Source organism: Gobio gobio, assembly GCF_949357685.1.
Source record: "Gobio gobio genome assembly, chromosome: 8".
Taxonomy (NCBI): Eukaryota; Metazoa; Chordata; class Actinopteri; order Cypriniformes; family Gobionidae; genus Gobio; species Gobio gobio.
Window position 1 is genome coordinate 38807622 of NC_137114.1, and position 23229 is coordinate 38830850.

At 39.2% G+C, this 23229-nt stretch overlaps 2 protein-coding genes across 2 annotated transcripts in view; one reads left to right on the plus strand and one right to left on the minus strand.

Annotated features, from left to right (window-relative positions):
* LOC307130057 (TRPM8 channel-associated factor homolog) overlaps nucleotides 1–23229 on the plus strand; it is a 360060-nt gene that overhangs the window by 73004 nt on the left and 263827 nt on the right. The gene's annotated exons all lie outside the window — the stretch shown is intronic.
* dpf1 (double PHD fingers 1) overlaps nucleotides 1–23229 on the minus strand; it is a gene marked incomplete at its 5' end in the record, with an annotated part of 36406 nt that overhangs the window by 9109 nt on the left and 4068 nt on the right. Inside the window, 4 exons of the mRNA XM_079823402.1 lie at nucleotides 1508–1635; nucleotides 2239–2346; nucleotides 2440–2600; nucleotides 8858–8887. Coding sequence (XP_079679528.1) covers nucleotides 1508–1635; nucleotides 2239–2346; nucleotides 2440–2600; nucleotides 8858–8887 — 427 coding nt within the window. The remainder of the gene's footprint in view (nucleotides 1–1507; nucleotides 1636–2238; nucleotides 2347–2439; nucleotides 2601–8857; nucleotides 8888–23229) is intronic.

Here is a 23229-nt window from a genome sequence, read left to right on the forward strand (position 1 = left end):
GAGTTAAGAAAGCATCTGATCATAGTGACGTGAATAATTTGCACAAGCTGTGAAATTAGGCACATCAGTCAAGACACGTCACATTTATTTAAATAGCACTTTATACACTAGATTGCTTTAAAGCAATCAACTTTACAGTAGTAAGCATACTGTCAGTGTCGCTTTTCAATTACAACTTCTGTTTTCTAAAGCATCTCTCCAGGGCGTTCATGTTTTTACTCCTGTCTGACCTCGACAGACTGAACACACCAACCAATTGCATAATTACCATGGACCAATGGTAGTTCGAAGGTGTTTCCCAGCCGGAGTGAACTTTTGCTGAAAAGTTTGCTTTGGCAAGCGGTTTCAAAATTCCGAAACAAACTTCACTTTGGCCTTATTTAGTTTGAAATGATGTCAGACCAGTTCATTCTTCGATTTTGCGTGATGTATATCAGGGCCTGTGATGATTGCCTAGAAAGTGCACAACTGTGAATATACTAATATTATGTGGCTGTGGGAAGTGAACAGAGGTAGCAGGAAGGCGCATAGCTTTTTAACTCCTGCTGGGGCCTGAGGCGACGCAAGCAGCAGGATCACAGGTCTGCTCCCGGGGGAAGGAGCGCTCTAAAGAGTGACTCTTAATTGAAGTGCTAATTGGTTAACTGTCCACCCCTGGGATAGATGTCATGTTGTGTGCAAAACGGTGAGGGTGATGACACTAGTGACAGCTCATTCAACTGGCAGGCTGGTTCATTAGGATCTATAAGCATTCGCACGTCAACACGGTCAAATGTAAGTACCAGTAAACTCAGAGACGTTGAAAATGTGAATCTGCTCTCCGCAAAATCAATACAACAACTTTGTCAAACATACCGCCATACACAGACACACACACACACACACACACACACAATAACAAAATTACACTTGCGCAAGTATACACACTTTGTGGTTAACAAGGAAGTGTGTGTGTGTGTGTGGGGGGGAGGGGTGTCAGCCCTGAAGGGATTTGTGTTACTGCCAAAAAGAGACAAGTACTACAGAGAAATCAGAAGAGGAGAGAAGGAATAAAAGAGAGGAAGATGCCAGAAGATAGCACACATAAATCCTGGAGTACAACATGTTCCTAGATTAACATCTTTGTTGATCCTGGAACAACATTCCAATCAAACAATCAGATATGAGGGATAAGCTTACAGTTTATGTCAAGTTTAGGCTTAAAACCAGGGTTAGGTGCTTCTACATAAGTGTTATTCACCTAGCGTTTCCCTCTGATTTCGGACAAAATTTTCTGATAGGAATGTTTCAGGATTAATAAAATAAGTTGATCCAGGAACATGTCTTACTTGGCAAAAGAACGGTGACCGAATGGAGTGGTGGGAAGTGCGTTTTGTGTACCAAAAACGGCACACAGGGACAGTGTCTAGTGTGTACTTTATGGCAATAGTGTGTAAAAGAACTATTTATCTAGCTGACTGTTAGAGTTGTAGAGTGTGTGGCTACAAAGTCGAGGAATCTTTCTTACCTGGCATTCACTCATGGGTTCTTCCTCCTTTGTTTCAACTTTTTTATCCAGCAGTTCTCCACTGAGGAGCGATTCCAGCACCGGACCCTCAGGAACACCACCTTCCTTCTTTAGTGCTGCTTCATAGTCTGAACACACACCGGGAACAATTGTTACACCAAGGCATTTCTACTCAGCTCATAACACATATTCCATGTTCAAAAGTTTCCACAAAAATATTAAGCAGCCCAGCTTTTTTGAACATTGCAGCAAAAAGTGTTTCTTGAGTATCAAATTATTATCATCATATTAGAATGATTTCTGAAGGATCACACTGAAGTCTGGATGATGTTGAAAATGCCTTTACAGGAATAAATTACTTTTAAAATATATAAATTGTATTGTATTGTATATATGAATTGTAATAATATTTCACAATATTACTGTTTTACTGTATTTTTGATTAAATAAAATGCAGCCTTGGTGAGCATAAGAGACTACTTTCAAAAACATTAAAAACACTTTTAAATCCCAAACTTGTGAAGTTTGGTCATTTGTGTTTTGTTTTTATCCTGTTTAAAAATAAAATCAGACTAAGTAGATACCTTAAGTTTCTGTTTTTCTTTCACTGACTGAAAAAAAAAGTTTTTAGGGTGTTGAATCAGAAAATACAATTGTACAAAAATACAAAAAGCCCCCCCAAAATGGATAAAACATTTATGTGTGTCCTTCTTATCATCACCAGCTCTCACCGATTTTAAACTCGATGGGTCCAAGACGTGGATCCTCTAAGATGTTTAACCGTCTCTTCTTCCTCCAGCAACGTGCAGGATAGGTATAGAGCTGCCCTGGAGCCACACCTGGGTCAAACAGAACCAGAGCCGGGTATGTAACATGGCCTGAACATCAAAATCAGCTATGTAGTACGATATACTGTACACACAGACACACACCTGGCCCACGATGGGTCTTCTCCATCCATATGTAGCAGTTACTCTGTGCTACGCCTGTCTGGGAGTCGAGGAAGGGCAGGCGCATGGAGCGCTCGGCACAAAGTCGAGCATTATAACTGCGGCAGTGCTCAATGGCCTCGCGGTAAAACTCCTCACCAAGGCTGGAAACAATTAAAGGGGGGGGGGGGTGTTACAACAAACACATGAATGTAAGAGGCTGATTTCACTGCTCAAACAACTACTAAAAGAACAATATTTATTAAAAGGCCCCATGAAATCAAAATGTGAGGTTTTGTAGCTTTAATCCATGTGTGCTCGCTTTGAAGCCATCTATGATAGTGAGCACTAAACCATTGAGAAAACTCATATTTAAGCACATATAAACATTCAAAATGTAGTCTTTCTCTTCTGGGGAAATTTGAGTAAATATAGTGATGAGTCATGTTGCACTAAACAGATTTTTGTCCAAATAACTTCAAGAGGTCTTTAAATTTTCATCCTATGCAGAGAACCCTTTGTACTGACATGAGGTAAATAAAATTCTTGGCTGGCATCTAATTGGAAAATATCAATTTAATTTCCAGCGACATATCACATGTGCACTGCAGCATACTGTAGAGAATCTCACTCATGGATTAAAAGGTTCAGGTATACGGAACTGCTGTGTAAAAACACTGCACCATGAGAACGGTGGTGAGCATTAATGGTTTATGTTGGGGGGAAAAAAAGTGCCAAGTCAACAGTTCTGTCCTCAAGAGTATGTTTGCATGCTTGAAACTGGTCAGGACAAAAGTACCGAACAGTAATTTTATTGCTGAGGCTGCAGTGATAAACCTGCTTAGCAAACTGCTGTATTTGTAAAACAATTTTAAGATCAGGGAAACACTTTATAATAACTCATGAATAAGTCATTAGCAACTGTTGCTTTCCAGATCAGTAGTTGATTTACATTTAAATTTGTATGTATGACTTTTAGTTTAATGAGATATTTTTAATTTTGGCCTGGGTGGATGAGAGGCTGCCTTGTGAAAAAGCAGTGCACTTGATTGTATTGAATGTGCACTTGTAGTGTACACCGATCAGGCATTATATTATGACCATTGAGAGGTAAAGTGAATAACACTGATTATCTCTTCATCACGGCACCTGTCAGTGGGTGGGATATATTAGGAAGCGAGTGAACATTTTGTCCTCAAAGTTGATGTGTTAGAAGCAGGAAAAATGGGCAAGAGTAAGGATTTGAGCGAGTTTGACAAGGGCCAAATTGTGATGACTAGACGACTGGATCAGAGCATCTCCAAAACTGCAGCTCTTGTGGGGTGTTCCCGGTCTGCAGTGGTCAGTGTCTATCAAAAGTGGTCCAAGGAAGGAACAGTGGTGAACCGGCGACAGGGTAATAGACGGCCAAGGCTCATTGATGCATGTGGGGAGCGAAGGCTGGCCCGTGTGATCTGATCAAGCAGACAAGCTACTGTAGCTCAAATTGCTCAAGAAGTTAATGCTGGTTCTGATAGAATACACAGTGCATCGCAGTTTGTTGCCCATGGGGCTGCATAGCCACAGACCAGTCAGGGTTCCCATGCTGACCCCTGTCCACCACTGAAAGCGCCAACAGTGGGCACGTGAGCATAAGAACTGGAGCAATGGAAGAAGGTGGCTTGGTCTAATGAATCACGTTTTCTTTTACATCACATGGTCGGGTGTGTGTGCATCGCTTACCTCGGGAACACATGGCACCAGAATGCACTATGGGAAGAGGGCAAGCCGGCGGAGGCAATGTGATTCTTTGGGCAATGTTCTGCTGGGAAACCTTGGGTCCTGCCATCCATGTGGATGTTACTTTGACACGTAACACCTACCTAAGCATTGTTGCAGACCATGTACACCCTTTCATGGAAACGCTATTCCCTGGTGGCTGTGGCTCTTTCAGCAGGATAATGTGCCCTGCCACAAAGCACAAATGGTTCAGGAATGGTTTAGGAGCACAACAGCGAGTTTGAGATGTTGACTTGGCCTCCAAAATCCCCAGATCTCAATCCAATCGAGCATCAGTGGGATGTGCTGAACAAACAAGTCCAATCCATGGAGGCCCCACCTCGCAACTTACAGGACTTAAAGGATCTGCTGCAAACATCTTGGTGCCAGATACCACAGCACACTTTCAGGGGTCTAGTGGAGTCCATGCCTCGACGGGTCAGGGCTGTTTTGGCAGCAAAACACAATATTAGGTCATAATATTATACCTGATCAGTGTATTTCAAACATTTAAAAAGTATATCTTTTTTAAACTGTACTTTCTAATAATACAATATTAATTAAATAAAAGGCAACTCAAGTGTACTTGTACTGTTTCTTAACACACTTAAGTACACTTTAGTTCCCTTGTACAGCAATAACGTACATTCATTTTTTTATAGAAATGACATTGAACTTTGAAGTTTACCATAAATGCTTGTTGAGACATGACAAAGTCCTCAAGACCATAGCTGAGGCAATCAGCAAGAGCAGAAGCGCCAACACTACAGCCAGGGTGATTGTATTCGTCAAGGAGGCAGAGCAGCCCATGAGGAAAAATAACCCATGATGGCTTGCTCTACACAGTACAAGACGATGGCAGTTGCCCTGGATAGGCAGCTGAAAATTCCAGCACATAGCGCCCCGTCCACGCTTAGACCGGACATCATCCTGGTCTACGAAACAGCTTATCCTACTGGTGCTAACTGTTCCTTGGGAGGAGAGGATGGAAGAGGCACAGAAGAGAAAAGGCGAGAAGTATGAGGGACTGCTGCAGGAATGGGTGCATGCCAGTGGAGGTGGGTTGCCGAGGATTTGCAGGTCATTCCCTTCAGCAAGGTTTATGGAATAACTGGTGCAAGCCAGAGAAGAGCCATCAGCAACAGCATGGGGGCATCAGGATGGCTATGTTTGAAAAGGGGTAACGTGTGGGGGCCGCAAAATGCCACTTGGACACAGGCCGAGGCTTGATCAACCTTTGTCGAGTCGCCTGAAAGACCCGAAACACCCAATGACGCCAGGAAACAACACTGATGGTGTGTCCAAGTTTGTGCATCAGAGGTTGTATGAATAACTGAACTAGTTTACCATAAATGCTTGTCAGTACGTTTAGCAGTACGCTTTAACCAAAATTCAAGGACAATTAGAAGTATTTATTGAACTAGCACAGAATGCCAACTGACCAATCAAAATATATTATATTTTAGATATTTCAAAGTGAGTAATAATGTTTGGCAAAGTTATAAATCAAGGACATACTTTTGATTTTGCTAGTTTATTCAGCATTGAAGGTTATTCGCCGTTTTCGCTCGCATTGTTAACACAAGGAAAGATCAAATGTGCAGAGATAATTGAGGTATGCTTAAAAAGTCCTGACAATTGTCTTCTTAACCCTGCTCTCCCGCAGTTGCCTTTTCTTCTTTCTTTCTTTGTGCAAACCGGCTGAATAAATGAGAGTTAACTCCCTGCTACGCTATTAGCTATTGTAAAAATTAACCCTATGGAAGTGTTGGTGAGGACAGGAGCTTTGGGACACATTCTGACTGGTTTCTGCTGATGCGTCATCATTGAAATCAAAAGCAGGAGTGAGAAATGAAGGAAAATTGCATCATGCAACAATGACTGCATTCCTGAAACAAGCCTGATAACAAATTGACAGAGGCTCGAGGTGATGTTTATGCTGTAAGTGTAAAACCATTGTGATTGGTGAACTCATCCATTTCTCCTTGCGGGGGAATGATGAAGAGCCCTGTGGCTCAAGACTAACAACTCAGTCAGGCTGAAATAAATAACCCTCATTTCTCTAAACAAAATGGCGGCCAGAGCAAAACAACACATTTTCTACCTAATTTAGTCCATGTTTGATTTGGTGGCCACTTCTTGGTCATTCAGTGTGGGTTGGAATCAGTCCTCCTCAACATGTGGGTTGAAAAGTCGCTAAGTGCGCAGGGGCAGTAAATTACAGTGCATCGGATGTCATATGCTCAGGTCCACCTGAGAGGAATTATAAAGTCCTGTGGTGAAGTGCTGTGGTTCTCCATTTAGACAACTCAGCGCTCAATCTCACACAATGGGCCGGCGATATCTAAAGGTCAGAGAGCGAGTAAAAAACAAAGTTTGGAGTCTCTGTGATATGTGAGAAATCTTTTTAAACAAGCATTCAAGTTTGCGAGTCATTTCTGAAAGGCTTTCTGATTGATGTTTGAATGTTTTAAACAGAATAATCCATAATGGGCCTCTCCCACAGTTGAAAAGAGTTCAACAAAACAGCCGTTCCCTCAAGAACTTCCTGAATCGGTGAGATAAGGTGGCTTCTCTGTATGGCACAGTTTGTTTTCATATCCCACAAGCACAATGAAAAAGCAATCAATTAGATCTGAAATTTACAGAGCCACGAATTAACAATTTGTTCCCACAACTTATTAACATTGTACTAATTTGTTCCTTCCTTTTAGTTCAATCTTGTGCCTCTTGTACGAATTCGTTACCTCAGTTTTATTTAGTTAAACAGTGATGAGTGATAGTAGGCCACGATTAGTACAACACAGTAAATGAGGGAACAAATAAATAAAGGCAGCGGCTATTTACACCAAGTGTAAATAGCCACTAGATTCTATTTACACTTAGTGAAAATAGCATATTTTCTTAATGATAATTGCTATTTACACTAAGAGCAAATAACGACAGATGCTATTTACACTAAGTCCAAATAGCGATAGATGCTATGTGGCGGGCAGCAAGGCTGAGGGACCCTGAGAGCTCCTCTCGTGTCTCACGGAGGAGTGATGGGAGCATAAAGGAGGAGAGATGACAGTGAAGGACGAGAGAGGACCAGGCCTGGATTTTATGTTGTGTTTTTTTTAACGTTTGGTTATGTGTGTGTGCGGCAGTCTTCCATGAGAGACTGCCGCTTTTGCTTTCAGTTTGTGTTTGTTATTTGATTAAAAAGTTGTTGAAAGTTTGCCGGTTCCCGCCTCCTTCTTCCCTGAACATACAAACTGCGTTACATGCTATTTACACCATTATTTTCTTAGCGATAGATGATATTTACACCAAGTGCAAATAGCTGTAGATGCTATTTTCTAAGTGAAAAAAGTGATATATTCTATTTACAACATGTAAAAATAGCCGTTCTTTGCCATTTAAATAGTAATTACATGTCATTTATACTTTATTTTGACAGATACATTATATTTGCACCTCAGTATTGTTGTACATTAACAGGAAGCAATAATAACAGTGTAAATGATTATATTTATTTAAATTATTAAATGTATGCCGCCTTAAAGGGACAATAAAAGCCCTCCCTACACCTATCCCTAACCCTACCCAATAAATGCTTTTATTATTATTAAACATTTCGTTAGACACTTTATTTCCACATTTAGAACATTTTCTTATTTTTTATTGAAAGTAAATGCATTTCCGATGTGATTTGTGATGAGAAAAGAGAGAAGAGTGAGCTCTGCAAAAGGCGGATTCGAACCTGTGTTGATTGTGTCAAAACAATGATCCATTAGCCATTCGCTTTACTGATTGCACCACTGAAGATGTTGAATTTCAGGTGTTTTTTTTTAACATGTTGTTTGGCAAAGCCAGGAATTGTTAGGTGGAGCTAGTGCGAATAGCACTTGCCAACAAGGCACGCTATTTGCACTTGGTGTGAATAGACACTCCGATAGAGAAATCCTGGCATGGAATTCTTCGGATGGAAATTTTGAGATGGAATTCTTAATTATAGAAAAAAATTTATTTAATTTTTTTCATGGAAATATATATGCCAGCATGTGAATGCAGATACATACTGCACTCTCCATTTTGCCACAAGAGGCGCCATAGTATGGATTAGCATAAAATGTGTTCTTCTATAGTAATTTTCTCTTTCAGACAAACAGCTTTTGTGGAGCAATCCTTTGACGAGAATCTTAGACTTGTTGAGCAAGTCACAGTTACTTAAACTGTCAACGTGTTTATAGCTTCCTCAAATCAATCAAGGTTGTCTCAATGAGCCCACTTCTGCTAGTGGTTTAAAGTGTGGCCACACTAGCGGAGTTTCTGAAAAATGTACAGGGCAAAAAACAAACAAAGTCATTAATGTAGCAATGTGTGAAGCACAGCTCACACAGAGTTCACTTTTAAACCAAGCAGTACAGAATGTTGGTCAGTACAGCAAATCCACTACCAACTTGAACCCAATGCGAAATCGACGTGGTGAATTTTTTTCGCCCCTATTTGAAATTCCAGATTGTGTGGATTGATTGAAATTACTGTAAATGTGAGCGCGGTAAATGTAAATGTCTACAATGGTAAATGTGACCGCGCTTTACCACTCTGTGTTCTGGGTATGACTATGCACCAGTGAAGAAGAGAAAGAAGATTGATGTATTGGATTTCAAAAACATACCTGTTTTTTATGACGGTTCCACTTGATTGCCTAAAAAGATGGGGGGAAAGACAGAAACAGCCATGAGCAGATGCAGAAAATATATAATTCCAGGCTATGGAGGTTACACAAATGAAGATCATTAAATAGGAATTTCATTCGAACTATGATAAATGAACTGAAAATTGACCAGTCACTAATTTCAAAATGCAATACCATGAACTACAGAAAAAGCCTCTAAAACATGGTCAACCTATATAGGTTTTTCCAATTCCAATATTTAAAGAACAAGATGACCTATGACCAATATAATGATGATGTAATACAATTTAAAGGGATAGTTCAATAAAAATAAAAAACAAACTTTTGTTCAATGTGATTCAAAACCTGTATGACTTTCTTTCGTCAGAAAACGTAAGCACGTTTGTTTTTGCCAAAAGAAAGAAAGGGAACACCATGAGTAAATATATGTATATTTTTGGATGAATGATCTCTTTAATAACAGCAAAGGAGATGCACATAATTAAATTTACACAACAATAACTCAAACTTCTGATGTCGTTCAAAACCTGTATGACTTTCTTTCGTCAGAAAACGTAAGAACGTTTCTGTTTTTGCCGAAAGAAAGAAAGAAAGAAAGAAAGAAAGAAAGAAAGAAAAAGAAAGAAAGAAAGAAAGGGAACACCTGAGTAAATTTATGTATATTTTTGGATTAATTATCTCTTTAAAGGAACACTCCACTTTTTTTGAGAATAGGCTCATTTTTCAACTCTCCTAGAGCTAAACAATTGAGTTTTACCGTTTTTGAATCCTTTCAGCCGATCTCTGAGTCTGGTGGTAGCACTTTTAGCATAGCTTAGCATAGATCATTGAATCTGATTAGACCGTTAGCATCTCGCTCAAATGACCAAAGAGTTTTGATATTTTCGTACACAATGTAACTACAGAAGACTGAGTCACGTTTTAAATAGGAAAATATCGAAACTCTTTGGTCATTTGAGCGAGATGCTAACGGAGAGTTGGAAAATGAGCCTATTTTCAAAAAGAGTGTTCCTTTAATAACAGCAAAGGAGATGCACATAATTAAATTAACACAACAAAAACTCAAACTTTACTACACAAGCTGAAAGCAGAATAGGTTCATTATCCACAGACAATGCTTTTGGACTTCTGTTAATCGAGCAAGCATGCACATTATCAGCCGATAATTTCAAAAAGGCCAAATAGCAGCCGGTTAACTGGCCTGGCTTATATCTGGCTGTGAAACTAGGATCGGATACCTTGACTGTGTTTTCTAATTTGCCACATGAGCAGCATGAGGCAGCGGCATGCTGCAGTTTTACAGCTGACAGGATAAGCAGTTACAGGAATAGCAAACAGAAAACATTTCTTATTGCCTCTTTAACTACATTACTGAGAGATGCATTATTTGCAGTCATTGTATTCGCGCTGTGTGAGAGCTCCAAAAACAATAGGGATCTTGGAGGAAAGCTGACAGAATGGAGAAATGGGTGAGGTTAGCTAATATAAGAAAAATCAATAAGAGGAAGCAAAAGCCTGAAGCAAACCAACCAGAGTTTGGCTTGTGTGCGGGCAGAGCTGGCCAGCAATGGCATCCACGGGGAAAAGTGTGTATGCCAGTGTGCCATGAGGAAGCGCTCTCGCTTCTTTGTGAGTAAAACTATGCTGAGAGGGAGTGAAAGGTCAGTGTGTGTGTGTGTGTGTGTGTGTGTGTGTGTGTGTGTGTGTGTGTGTGTGTGTGTGTGTGTGTGTGTGTGTGTGTGTGTGTGTGTGTGTGTGTGTGTGTGTGTGTGAATTCGATTTTAGCCTTCAGATAGTTGATGCTGAGTGTTATGATTTCACTTTGATCTAACTGACCAATGAGAAAGCACAGTATGAGGAAAATACACATTAGATTTAGTTTGGTGCCCATTTCTGATTCATACAATATATTTTGTGCACAATATAAAAAAAATATGATATGATTACAGTAATAAATAATATACCATAATTCAAAATGTGCATATACTTAACCTGATGATGAATGATGATATTATTCATCACCTTATTATTTTTACATTAATACATTCATATGTTAATTTTCAGTAAGACATTATTTAATTTGTTTATTACGCCAATTGAATGAAGGAATAAATGTACTACTTGAATACAATTGTAAATAAATCTATTTGATAAATAGACATATTTAAATTGTCTGTTTAATTCATGTTTTAAAATGTAGTAAACATGTAGTAACAGTAAATACTACAAAATGTAAAATAATTTTAAATTGCATTTTTATAAATTGCTTTTATTTTCCTTGCTAGTTAAAAATGTCATTGATTCATCCATGATGAGAGCAGCCAATGAGCTTTTGACATTTAAACAAACAGTTAAACAGGTTTAGGCTATTTAAAAAGTGATTTATTAATGTATTAATATGTCTATGTATATCTATTTATCACTAGAGGAATAAAGGACTTGGAATGTCACTTACAAAACAATGAATAAAAATAAAAAAAAATCCTAATTGCTAAATCTATTTTTTATTCAATGTTATCAAAAATAAAATTGTAAAGCATTTTTTTAAACATATTAAAAAACTGTTTATTTAATTAATGTTTGAAAATGCAGTAAATACTACAAATGTTAACAGTAAAATGTTTAATTTTCAAATGAAACATTTAAATTGCATTTACAAGAGCTTTTCTTTTTCTTGCTAGTTACGTGTCATCGGACAGGTCACACACAGAGCAGCCAATAAGCTTTAGTGATTTAAAAATGTATTATTTTACATGAATTAAATAGTTATAAATGAATGAATAATAATATAATATAATATAATTATATTAGTTATAATAAAATTATTATAAGTGTCACTCCTTCTCCTCCATGGTGACTCTTGACATGTCACCAGTATGTTGGCAAACCCTGACCCACCCAGATAGAATGCAAACAATTTTTTCCTCAATAATTTAAAGTAAAAGTGAGTTCCTGTGATGTAGACTTGGGCACAGACTTAAAAGCCTTAGAAGGAAATGGGTAGTGAAAAAGACACAAATGCAAAGCAACTCACCCCTGAGGTTCAGCCCATTGCTCCCTCCCCCCTCTGCCTCTTTCTAGTCTGAGCACAGAGCCGTCAAGCCCCCCTTCTCCATTCCATCACCTCACTCCTGTGTGTGCTGCTAGTGGAACAAGTCTGGCTTTCAGTAATAAGTTGACAGCTGTAGAAAATGGCCGCTCTCAGTTTGTTTGCTTTTTTTTACACAATCTCATTATATTATACTGTGGCAGTGGCCTTGAAAGCTGTGAAACGTGTCTTGCTGGAAGACGAACGAAAGCCTGCCATATGGAATACAGTCTGAAAGTAGGCCGAACTCGGTGAATTCCAATTTGCTCGATCAACACTGTTCCCTGCAGTGTTTCTTTCTGTAATTTAATCACAACAATCGTAGGTGACCAATGTTTGATGGAATTTTTCGGCAATCCACGTTCACTGTTGTACGGTAGGGGGCACCAAGGCTGTAACCATGTATTGACCATTAGAGGGGACCAATTTTCTTTTATAAAGCCTATAGAAACTATTTGCAAATAATATTTGTATTAATTTGCATTAAAATACATGTACTTTTATTTGTATGCCTAAAATGGCGAAAATGTGAAACGTTTCTTCTCTTCACACTCCGTTAGGAATGACATGAATCACATAAATGCATATTTTCAATTCAAAACCACGATATTTGAGAAAAAAAAAGTTGAGTTCACATGTATTAAATGTTTCGTTTACCTCACTTTCTTTCAACATTAAACTGACGCCTCGCGCTGGAATCCGCGCTCTGTTTCTGTGACTGGTAAACGCTGCTTGCTTTGATTTGATTGGCCATCTCAATCGTTTTGACATTGACGAGCGCTGTTAGACCGCTGAGGCAGACCAGACTAAAAATGTAACTTTTAAAGCTTTTTGTCATCCTAACAACAACATACAGAGCGTTGCGTAATGAAGTGAATCAGAGCTGTGCAAGAATTTCAAATATTGGGGGGAACAATTTGGCCATTTCTAATTATTGGAGGGGACTTGTCCCCCTCAATGCCTATGGTGGTTGTACGGCCCTGAAAGAATACAGAATCTCCGGATCAAAACACAGATGAAGAAGCAGAAACAAGTGATAGAAGCGTTGATTATGCATCAAAACTGCCTAACGTTACAGAATGAAATGTCGACCCAGGATGAGCTATAGGACTGTCCAGGCTTTGAGTGTGTTGATGGAAGCGAACTACTCAATCTATGTTTTGATCATCGTAGGGATGGAACGATTACCGGTTTCACGATAAACCACGATAAAATGTACTGACAGTTAGAAATATAGTTTAAAATTTAATTATCATTAAAACCGTGTTTGATTATCACGATTTTGAGACCTTGCGGTAAATCCTGTCCAGCCAGAATCATTGTGGCGCAGGTGCAGCGCGCAACGTTTTTTGAATGAGAAGAAGGCAGTGACAGCGCTGGGAGATTTTTTCAGCCTTCTAAGAGGACCAAATCTGAAATGTGGTCATATTTTGGCTTTTACAAAAGTCCTGAGGGAAACTTAATCGAGTATGGTCACCCTGTCAGCAGAACATGCAAAATGAAAGTCGCTGCTATAGGGCCAAACATTTAAAATCTGCCCAGTCGTCTTCGTGACCATTGTCTGGGAAATAATTGGACACAAAGTTTTGAGTTGAAATATTTTATCTCACTCACTTGAAATTGACGTGAAGCTTCCACGAAGAAAAGTTCGCAGCAAGTGACTTTGAGCTAAAGACGAACGAACAAATTCAAACAAGAATATTAAGGGTGACATTTAAGGGATAATAATGTATATTCATTGTGTACTTTTTTTTTTACCACATAAATAATTACGAGATTGTTTTAAATCTTACAATAAATCCATTTGTATAAATCAATTTTGTACAGTTTACAAAACAATCATCCAGACAAGATGATCACAAGAAGTTATAGTAATAATTATAGTAGTATTAATTGTAAAGTCCTCTAATTTTATTTTCAATACAATCAAAAACAGAGACGCAAGTGGAATTTGAATGAAACGAGAGAGCGCGTCCGTTGTGATACGTGGATCTGCGCTGTTATAATGCGTTGCTATTCACAACGGCCATTATGAGGAAGGAAATCCCACAGAATAGAATCTTGCTTAAAAAAAATTCCATAGAGCTGCTTGTTTTATTTGTTGTTGATTTTCAAATATTACACTTTTTGAAATGTTTTCAGTGTGTGCATCAGTTCTTTTTGAACACTTTTGTCTCATTTGAACAAAACCAAGATAATATTGATAATCATTTGGGTCACTATAATCGTGATATGAAATTTGCATACCGTTCCATCCCTAGATCATCGTTCTGAATCCGATCCGGACGTAATCTTTGACAAAAACGTGATATATTCTGTCTCGGGCCATGAAAGTTTTGTGAAAATGATCAAAAAAATTCAGGCACTGGTTGGCAACTTTATAAAAAATAAAAAACTGGTAGGGAAAGAGTTAATAGAAGTGAGTGACTGCGTTATTGTGAAGGAGAATTTGGACAAAACCGTTCAGGCCAGACTTCAATTTGTCAGCATCAGTGAAAAATGGAGCACAGATCTAATCAGACACATCTGAGGCAATTACTCTTGAATTTTCATTACATCTGAGTTTGGTGCACAGTGTTGCTATATTGGCAGCATATATCAAAGGAAAGGCTAATGAAAGAAAGCCTCCAAATTATAATCTACTTTCTCAAAGCTATTTTTGGTAGCTGCTGCCCACTTAAAGAGTCCTTTCTTTGCAGCTAAAGCCTTTAAAGAGAATTGTCAACATGTCAAATCCTGCAATAAAAATGTGTTCAGCATTGATAACGCATACTTGATACAAAATAAATGCATGCGTGTAATAACCACTTACAATTTACACAAAGAAAAGCCGGGCTGACAAAGGAAAACAAGAACCTCAAGAGCATGGTGCCTTTTCCCCAAACCAAAAGACAAAGAAGAAAAGAAATGATTGGAGAGGAGAGCATAGCTTCGAGCATCCGCACTGTCACTCCTGTGCAAAGCTCAACTATGACCCTCAAAAATAGAACATCCTCCAAAATTAGCTCTTCTTCTGTAGCCTATTTAATTTAAACCAGCGAGGAGGCAGAGGGAGATGTTGTCCAAATTTGTCTCGAAACTTACTGGTGTATTCCTCATTGTGCTCACTACACTACCAGAAAACTCCCTACAGTGCCAATTAGTCTCAATTAACAGTTGTCCTTTTGAAAAGTAACAGAGAGCTCCCTCTAGAGGCTGCACTGTGTCAGTAAAATACCAAACTCCTGTTGAACTACTGTACAGAGACTCCCAAGCAAACACACACACACACACACACTCATAAAAACAAAACAAAAATCAACCACAATATACTCATTTTAATTGAGTAATTTAGTAACTATCAGTAAAGTAAAGATAACATATGCAATGTTCATTTATAGATTGAAAAATATTTTAATATAATATAAGCTCCAGGGTCACAGAAAAAAAATAACATGTGTATTACTAACATTATGTTTATTAATATTTTGAAGAATGTAGTGGCACCTACATGAATTGGATACAACATAGTGCCTTAAACTCCTGAAGCATTTCACTTCGTTATAAAACATTTCTTTTTATTTCTTTTTTTAACAATTGGTCAGTGAAAGGAGAAAAATTGTGACATCTCACAATAAACATTACAATTCTACAATTTGTGAAACAATTACTGTAGAAAGGGTCTAAATCATTTTAAAGAGTGTAATATTTTTCGTAACTAATCAAAAAAAATGTATGTAACAACTATAACATTTTATTTCATTTTAATTAATGGATTTAGTTAAGATGGTCAAGACAGTTGATATTAAAGAAAGAGATATGCTTGAAACTAGTTCTTTTGTGATAGGGTTTTTTTTTATGTTAGATCATTTATCTAACATATCTAATAGCTCTCACACAACAACAAAAAAAGGGGATTTGGGCCTTTAATGCTTTTTAAAATGTCAAACAGTGTCTCTTATTCATGGAATGTGCTAGATAATCTTTACATAACTGTGCATTCACACCGCCGCCGGCGAGAGCGTCAAAGTGGCCGGAAGTCATTCATTCTCAATGGGAGCCCGGCGGCGAGCTCCGGCGAGAGCGGTGCGGCGCGTCTTGGACGATTTGGGCGTCAAGGAGAGTTGAAGTCAGGTCAACTTTATGGTAATGAGCTATGACGCGGTTCGGCGGCAGCCGGCGGCAACCAATGGGAATGTAGAAGTGCTCCGCTTGAGATGATTCTAGAGAACGCAGTGCTGTAAACTTCGGTTCCTACCACATTAGTTCCCAAGCAAAATAGAGGAGGTTGATCACTGCTGGTGCGGCGGGTTTGATAAGAAGACGTGCAACATTATTTATCCACCACACAAATGGCTTTTAATTGGTTTATTTCGTTAGCAAACATGTAACTATAATTGTTAAGTTCTATAAGTTGTTAAGTTCATCGATCTGCTTTTTTTAAACTTTCACATTTAAATGATTTCATGAGGTTATATTATACGGTTATACCCTACCTGTGGTTAGTCTGCACAAACGCAGATCAACATGAGTGTTTGCTTTGTAGCCCCTTTAAATGCCGTTTCAAAAAAGACCAAGCATTCGATCTACGTCAGAGCGGCAGCGCGTCCACGAATCTTTCTACAGCGTCGATGGCAGGGCGGCCAGAGCGAAGTTTGACGCTCTCGCCGGCGGCGGTGTGAACGCACAGTAAGCCTAAACTCTACTTACCAAAAAGTGCTGTGGTAGTACCACGATATCAGATGGTAATACCATGGACTGAATTATTACCATATTCATACCAGCAGCACTTATAGTAAGAATACTATGGCACTTCATTGCGAGTGGATCTTAGCATCACATGTGGGTGTAAAGGACTTGTAACCATGCTGAATTTCTGTGGCTGGTGCCACTGATGGTGGAGGCTGACTAATATGTTGATGTGGCCCACAGTATTTCCAAGAGCTTAGGACTGCTAAAAGAGAGGATATTGGCATGCCCATCCCCCACCAGTACTGTAGATTACACTTTGCAATAGCAACCTCCTCGAGCACCTCTCCCTTTTTCGTCATCCGCCCCACTACCCCTCCCTCCTCTTTTTCACTACACTACCCAGTCAAATGATTTATCTCATTTCTTTCTTCATCTGCCTCTCTCCCTCTATAGATGTGCTGCAACATTTCCTCCAGTCTGCCGAAGACTAGCTTATTGAGGACTGGAAGAACTGCAGCACATTAACAGATGCATAGTCAAAACTCAGCCCTGCATTAGCGGAGGCCAAATGTTACATAAACATTTATTCGTCTTATCGACTTAAAAGAAAGTGCACGTTGATTATGTCAGTGGACAGCCAGTATACTAAGACTAAACATTGAAATAAAGAACGGTATGTGGGGACAATATGAAATGAGTAGTAATATCATTGTAAATTGAAGTTGCTGTGTTTGAGCCTGTTCCGACACTAGCCAAGTTTCTATCCAAGGACTAATTTTGTGCAAAAACGTTAAGTCACTATAGCGCATCATAACATTTAACAATATAGCAGCTGATGGAAATGCAATTAGCAATACAAAATGTTTTGTTTAACTCTCTAGCGCATAAAAACTGCTTTAACGTTTTGATCCCATTAAAGGGATAGTTCACCCCAAATTTTTAATTATCCCATAATTTACTCCCACTCAAGCCATCCTCAGTGCATACGACATTCCTCTTTTAGACGAATACAATCGGAGTAATATTAAAAAATGTCCTGGCTAATCCAAGCTTTATAATGGCAGTGTATGGCAGCCCAAAAAAGTGCATATATCCATTATAAAAGTACTCCACACGGCTCCGGGGGTTATTAAAGGCTTTTGTGTAAGAAAAATATCCATATTTAAAACTTTATAAAGTAAGATATCTAGCTTCCGGCGGAACGCCTTCCGTATTCAACTTACAAAGAAAGTATAACCCCTCTCACAGCAAACTCTTAAGCCCCGATCAGACAGAACGAATTTTGAGAGGCGGAAAAGCACCCGACGTCATCATGTTTTTTTCTATTGTCCAATCGAATGAATGGAGAGGCGGGCCTTCCATTGTGGTGACCGTTACCTTGATGAGACTGACAGGACAGCTGATTCTGAGGTTTCCTAGCAAAATAAAAATTAAAAAAAACGCAGCGCACTGCTATTTTCTATATTGAAAAACGTCGACCAATAAAAGGCAGTGCAGTGCGCCTCGCGTTTTCGAACCTGAAAAACGCGTTCTGTGTGATCGGGGCCTTACGCGGCTACATACAACGTCCTCGTTGCACCAGTTTTGTGTAAGTTGAATACGGAAGGAGGTCTGGCGGAAGATTTTACTTTATAAAATGTTAAACATGGATATTTTTCTTACACAAACCCATCTATTCGCTTCAGAAGGCCTTTATTAACCCCCTGGAGCCGTGTGGAGTACTTTTATAATGGATGGATGCACTTTTTTGGGCTTCAAATTTTGGGCTGCCATAATGCTTGGAAGAGCCAGGACAACTCCGATTGTATTTCGTCTGAAAGAAATATTTTGTATGCGCTTATTAAGTCGTGACGTAAGGAACGCCGTTTCTGGGTCCAAGCCTTAACTCGTTTCACTTGAGAATGCCATCGACGGCCGTTTATGAGCGCAATTTATTCATATTAAACATTTAAAAAACTTAAACATTTTAAATACTTACAGTCTACACAACAGTCTCTGTGCTCACAGCGTCGCAGACATTAATATTTTAACGATTTATAAAAGATGAATCACTGTCTGGCCATCTGGAATTTTGGTATGGAGATAAAGGTTACGATTATATATTTTTGTGTATTACACCACATTGTGTGTGTATATTAGCGCCGTTTGTTGTTTTTCTTGTGTTATGAGATTTGATTTGATTTGATTTGATTTGGAGATTTTCCGTTTGGACCCGGAAGCGCTGCCACGTGACGTCAGACTTAACAACCGGATACACCTAGGATGGCTTAAGGGAGAGTAAATCATGGGGAAAGTTTCATTTTTGTGTGAACTATGCCTTTAAAGTCTACATGAAATGAAAATGTACCCAAAAAAATTATTTGCAATATCTCATTTTGAACGATTCATGTATGAGTTACAATTTTTTTATTTGACTTTGTAATTGACTCAAAATGTCATTACTTGATCATCTGGTCAAAAATGTCACCTTTCTCTCTGCTGACGTATATGGGATAATTTCGTCCTCCAATAATTTTGTCCACATTCAACCATAAGCTGGCATTCATTTGAGTGCAATGCCCTCACCTCAAAATCCAATCAACAACTGACGGGTAGAACCAAGTCTCTATAACATTTCTTTCTTTTTTGATAATCCGTTATACTCGGACGTACGTCGCAATACAGAAGAAAACATCTGTCGCTACTTCTGTTTCATGGCGACTTCAAACCGTCGTTTCTCGTTAGTGTTCAAGGGTGTGTTGAATCTATTCTGACTTCATACACAGTAGGCAAGGTCTTTCAATCAGAGCAAGTATATTTTTTCTCTGTGTCATTGGGAAGACCACTATCAGTGGAGAATTCATCCTGGTTCTCCAAGCGCGAATCTAAGGATGCACAAGGCGGCATGACATTAGTTCCATATTCATCAGCATCACCTTGGAGAGGAGTTTCAGTTTTAAAAAGTGTCAAAACATCTCATTTGTATGCAGAACCAAATGAGCTATTTGAAACGTACTCGCCAAAAGTGTTAATGCTGAAGATGCTCAATGAATTTTCAGAGATTGTCTGCTAAAGACACCTGCGTTCACCGTGGACCGCGATGCTAGCAAACAACACCCGTGCTCAAACGGAATCCTCCGGATCCTTGACTGCTGTAGAGAACCATATATCCTCAGAGGCATTTGTCTCCTATATTGAATTGCCCTGCTGTGTTTGCTGGCACAGGCTATGTGTTCACATAAATCGTTGCCTGTGGTGTAACATGGACCTGATGTCCTGCCACATGTTTCACCGCTTGAAAAGACTGCAGGACGGACAGGGATGCTTACAGGTGCACTTGTACTGCAGGGTAAATCCCAAAGCTTATTATACGACTATATCACTTTTGCACTGCATAAAATACATATTTGGGGCCCATCAACTGATTCGTGAGCACTGTACACTGTAGAACTTTGCAGATCATATTTAAGCTTTTATGTTTCCCTCTTGGACCATCTATGGTTTCCCTTAAACGAGTATTCGCATAGATCTCCAGCGAAAATGGCTAGTGGGACAGTTTGTCCATGCAGTAGAGAGATGAATATTTTGACCCTCAGCACTTTAATAATATCTGAAATCTTGGGAGAGGATCTATCCACCTAATAACGGCGAAAGAAGAACAGCTATAAATCTCCTCTGATGGACCCACATTTAGCAATGGACTGTGCCATACACTGCTATTCTGCTTCAGATGCATGTTCTGATTCATACTGACACACACACACTAGCGCTCAGCACAAAGTACACACAATCTCGTGAGGCTGAAGATGCTCATGCCGAATACGCAAGATCTACATTCAATAAGTGAACAAACGCACAAAGATGTCTATGCATGGGGTGGACATTTGATGATACCCTGATGGATGCAGATGTCCACCTTCCAGTGTACAAGCCGTATATTTGAGGCACTGAGGGACATTTTACGTTCGGATACTATAATACTATAATCTGCTAGAGGTTGTACTAGGCACAACCATTATTTCTTTAAAGCGCTGCCCTATAGGCAATCTCAGTACAGGCCAGCCTCTGATTGCGTTATGCAGTAAACCCTGCAGACCACCAGCTCAACATATCAGTGAGATTCATCCCATCGAAAACATTCTCAATCAAACAATGCTTTTTTGTAAGAAAAAGATACCTCAAACCATGTGGCTTGTTGAGGAGAGGTGTGATATTACTTTCCGAAGTCATAGGTCTTACAATTTTCGCCTGGGAGATGATAAAATGGGAGAGGGGGAAAAAAAATCCCATAAACTTAGACTGATGGAAGGACTGGAACCGCATCTAATGTCCAGAATATTATTGAGACTTGAGGGTGTGCATTTCTGACTTGAGCCGGTAAGCAACCAACAAGAATAGCAAGCAACTAGGGGTGGGAATCAGTGATATTATATTGATATCTAGGGTATGTATCATTCAATAATAGCAAATGCATTGTACACAAACTTGCTTTAACGGAAAGTAATTATTTTACACAGCATTTACTGACACGATGAGGGAATGTAACTTTCGTGATGTGATTGGAATTTTTTTTATTTATTTAAAAAAACAACATGAATGTCCACCCCTAAAACCGAATCGTAAGTGAGATCATGCAAATTAATATGAATTAACCAATTCGCCAAAATGGTTTGAATTGCCATAAGGGTGTTTTGGCATATACTCAAAATTCACAAGAAATTACAGTATCATCAATAAATCATGAGGTAAAATACTTGTGGCAAAAAAAAACGTATTAAACTGTCATAAATTACTCACCCTCATGTCGTTCCAAACCCATAAGACCTTCGTTCATCTTCGGAACACAAATTTAGATGTTTTTGATGAAATCTGAGAGCTCTGACCCCTCCATAGACAGCAATGTAATTAACACTTGAAAGGTAGTAAAGACATCGTTAAAATCGTCCATGTGACTCCATGATGGTTAATTTTATGAAGCGACGAGAATACTTTTTTGTGCGCAAAAAACAAACAAAAATGATTCAACAATTTCTCCTAGCGCTGTTGACGCAGTGTAAACAGTGCAGCACTTCCTAGCTCTACGGCAGACCGACTCGTGTACGTGCGTCATGGTGCTCACGTGAACACCGTCGGCCAATGGTAAGCCGGTGTTCTGGAAGTGCTGTGCTGTTTACACTGCGTCAACAGCGTAAGAGTCTGACACAGGCTAGAAGAAAATGTTGAATAAATGTGTTACTTTTGTGCACAAAAAGTGAAGTATTCTCGTCGCTTCATAAAATTAAGGTTGAACCACTGGAGTCACATGGACGATTTTAACGATGTCTTTACTACTTTTCTGGGCCTTGAAAGTGGTCATTAAATACCTGTCTATGGAGGGGTCAGAGCCAAGTAGCAACCTCCCGCAATTTCTCTTGAAGCCAGTACGAAAGTGACTTAAACTGCAATTCATCGACTTGTTAAAATGCCCAACTTTACAGCAGAAAAAAAACATGTTTACAGCCTGTTACCGATTGTGGTTTTGATCTATACGGCTAAATTTGCCCTTCATGACAACTGTGAGGGAGGTGAATTTTTTTATAACTCATTCGTTTACATTATATAAGCATTAAAGTTCTGCATAATTAAGGGCGTGGCCACTTCGAGTGACAGCTGGATAGCCATTTATCTGCTGTCTGTTAGTCATCGCGTCACTTCAGCTCCGCCCACGTCCCGCCTCTTTGCCCATTTTCTGTTATCCGGGAGTGACGCGCAATGACACGCTGCCAAGATGGCAACAGCCAGCTCGTCCCTACTTTACACTTCAAAACTGCTCATCAGAATCCTATGGGTGACGTCACAGACACTATGTCCATATATTTTTTACAGTCTATGGTCAGAGCTCTCGGATTTCATCAAAAATATATTCCTTTGTGTTCCGAAGATAAATGGGTTTGGAACGACACCATTTTTGGTCTTTAAAGGGGATATTTCATAAAAATCCAACTTTTTCCGTGTTTAAGTGCTATAATCGGGTCCCCGGTGCATCTACCAAACCAGAAAACGTGAAAAAGGACAACCCAGTAACGTTTTGAATCCGATTCGACGCAGCAGCTCATTTGCATTTAAAGGCACATGCACGAAAACAGCCTGTTCTTGACTGTAGTCAGAAATGGGTATTTACAACATGGATTTATAAATGACCTGTGGGTTTTTTTAAGCTGAAACTTCACACACACATTCTGAGGGACACCTGAGACTTTAATTGACTGCCTTTAATCTGACAAGCCATGGCGCTCTCACACCACACACGTTCTCACTTAGAGAAAATACATTGCGGAGCAAAGAGGACACTGACAACACGCCGACAGACAGGACAGAGCAAGTTACTTTTGATATGAAACAAAGTCTCAACTTTTTTTTTTTTAAAGAAATTTAAACAATAAATAGCGTTTTGTGGCTCTTTAATGTGTCGTGATCGTTGTCGCGCCTCAGTTAAAGTTACTCGTGTGCCGACTATCTCTTCCTTCTAGTTCATTGATAAGCATGAAATAAACATGAATGAACACTAAAAGAAATGTTGTTTCAACCGCGGAAAGACGTCAGTACACACCCTTTTTCCAAGTTCAAGTCCACC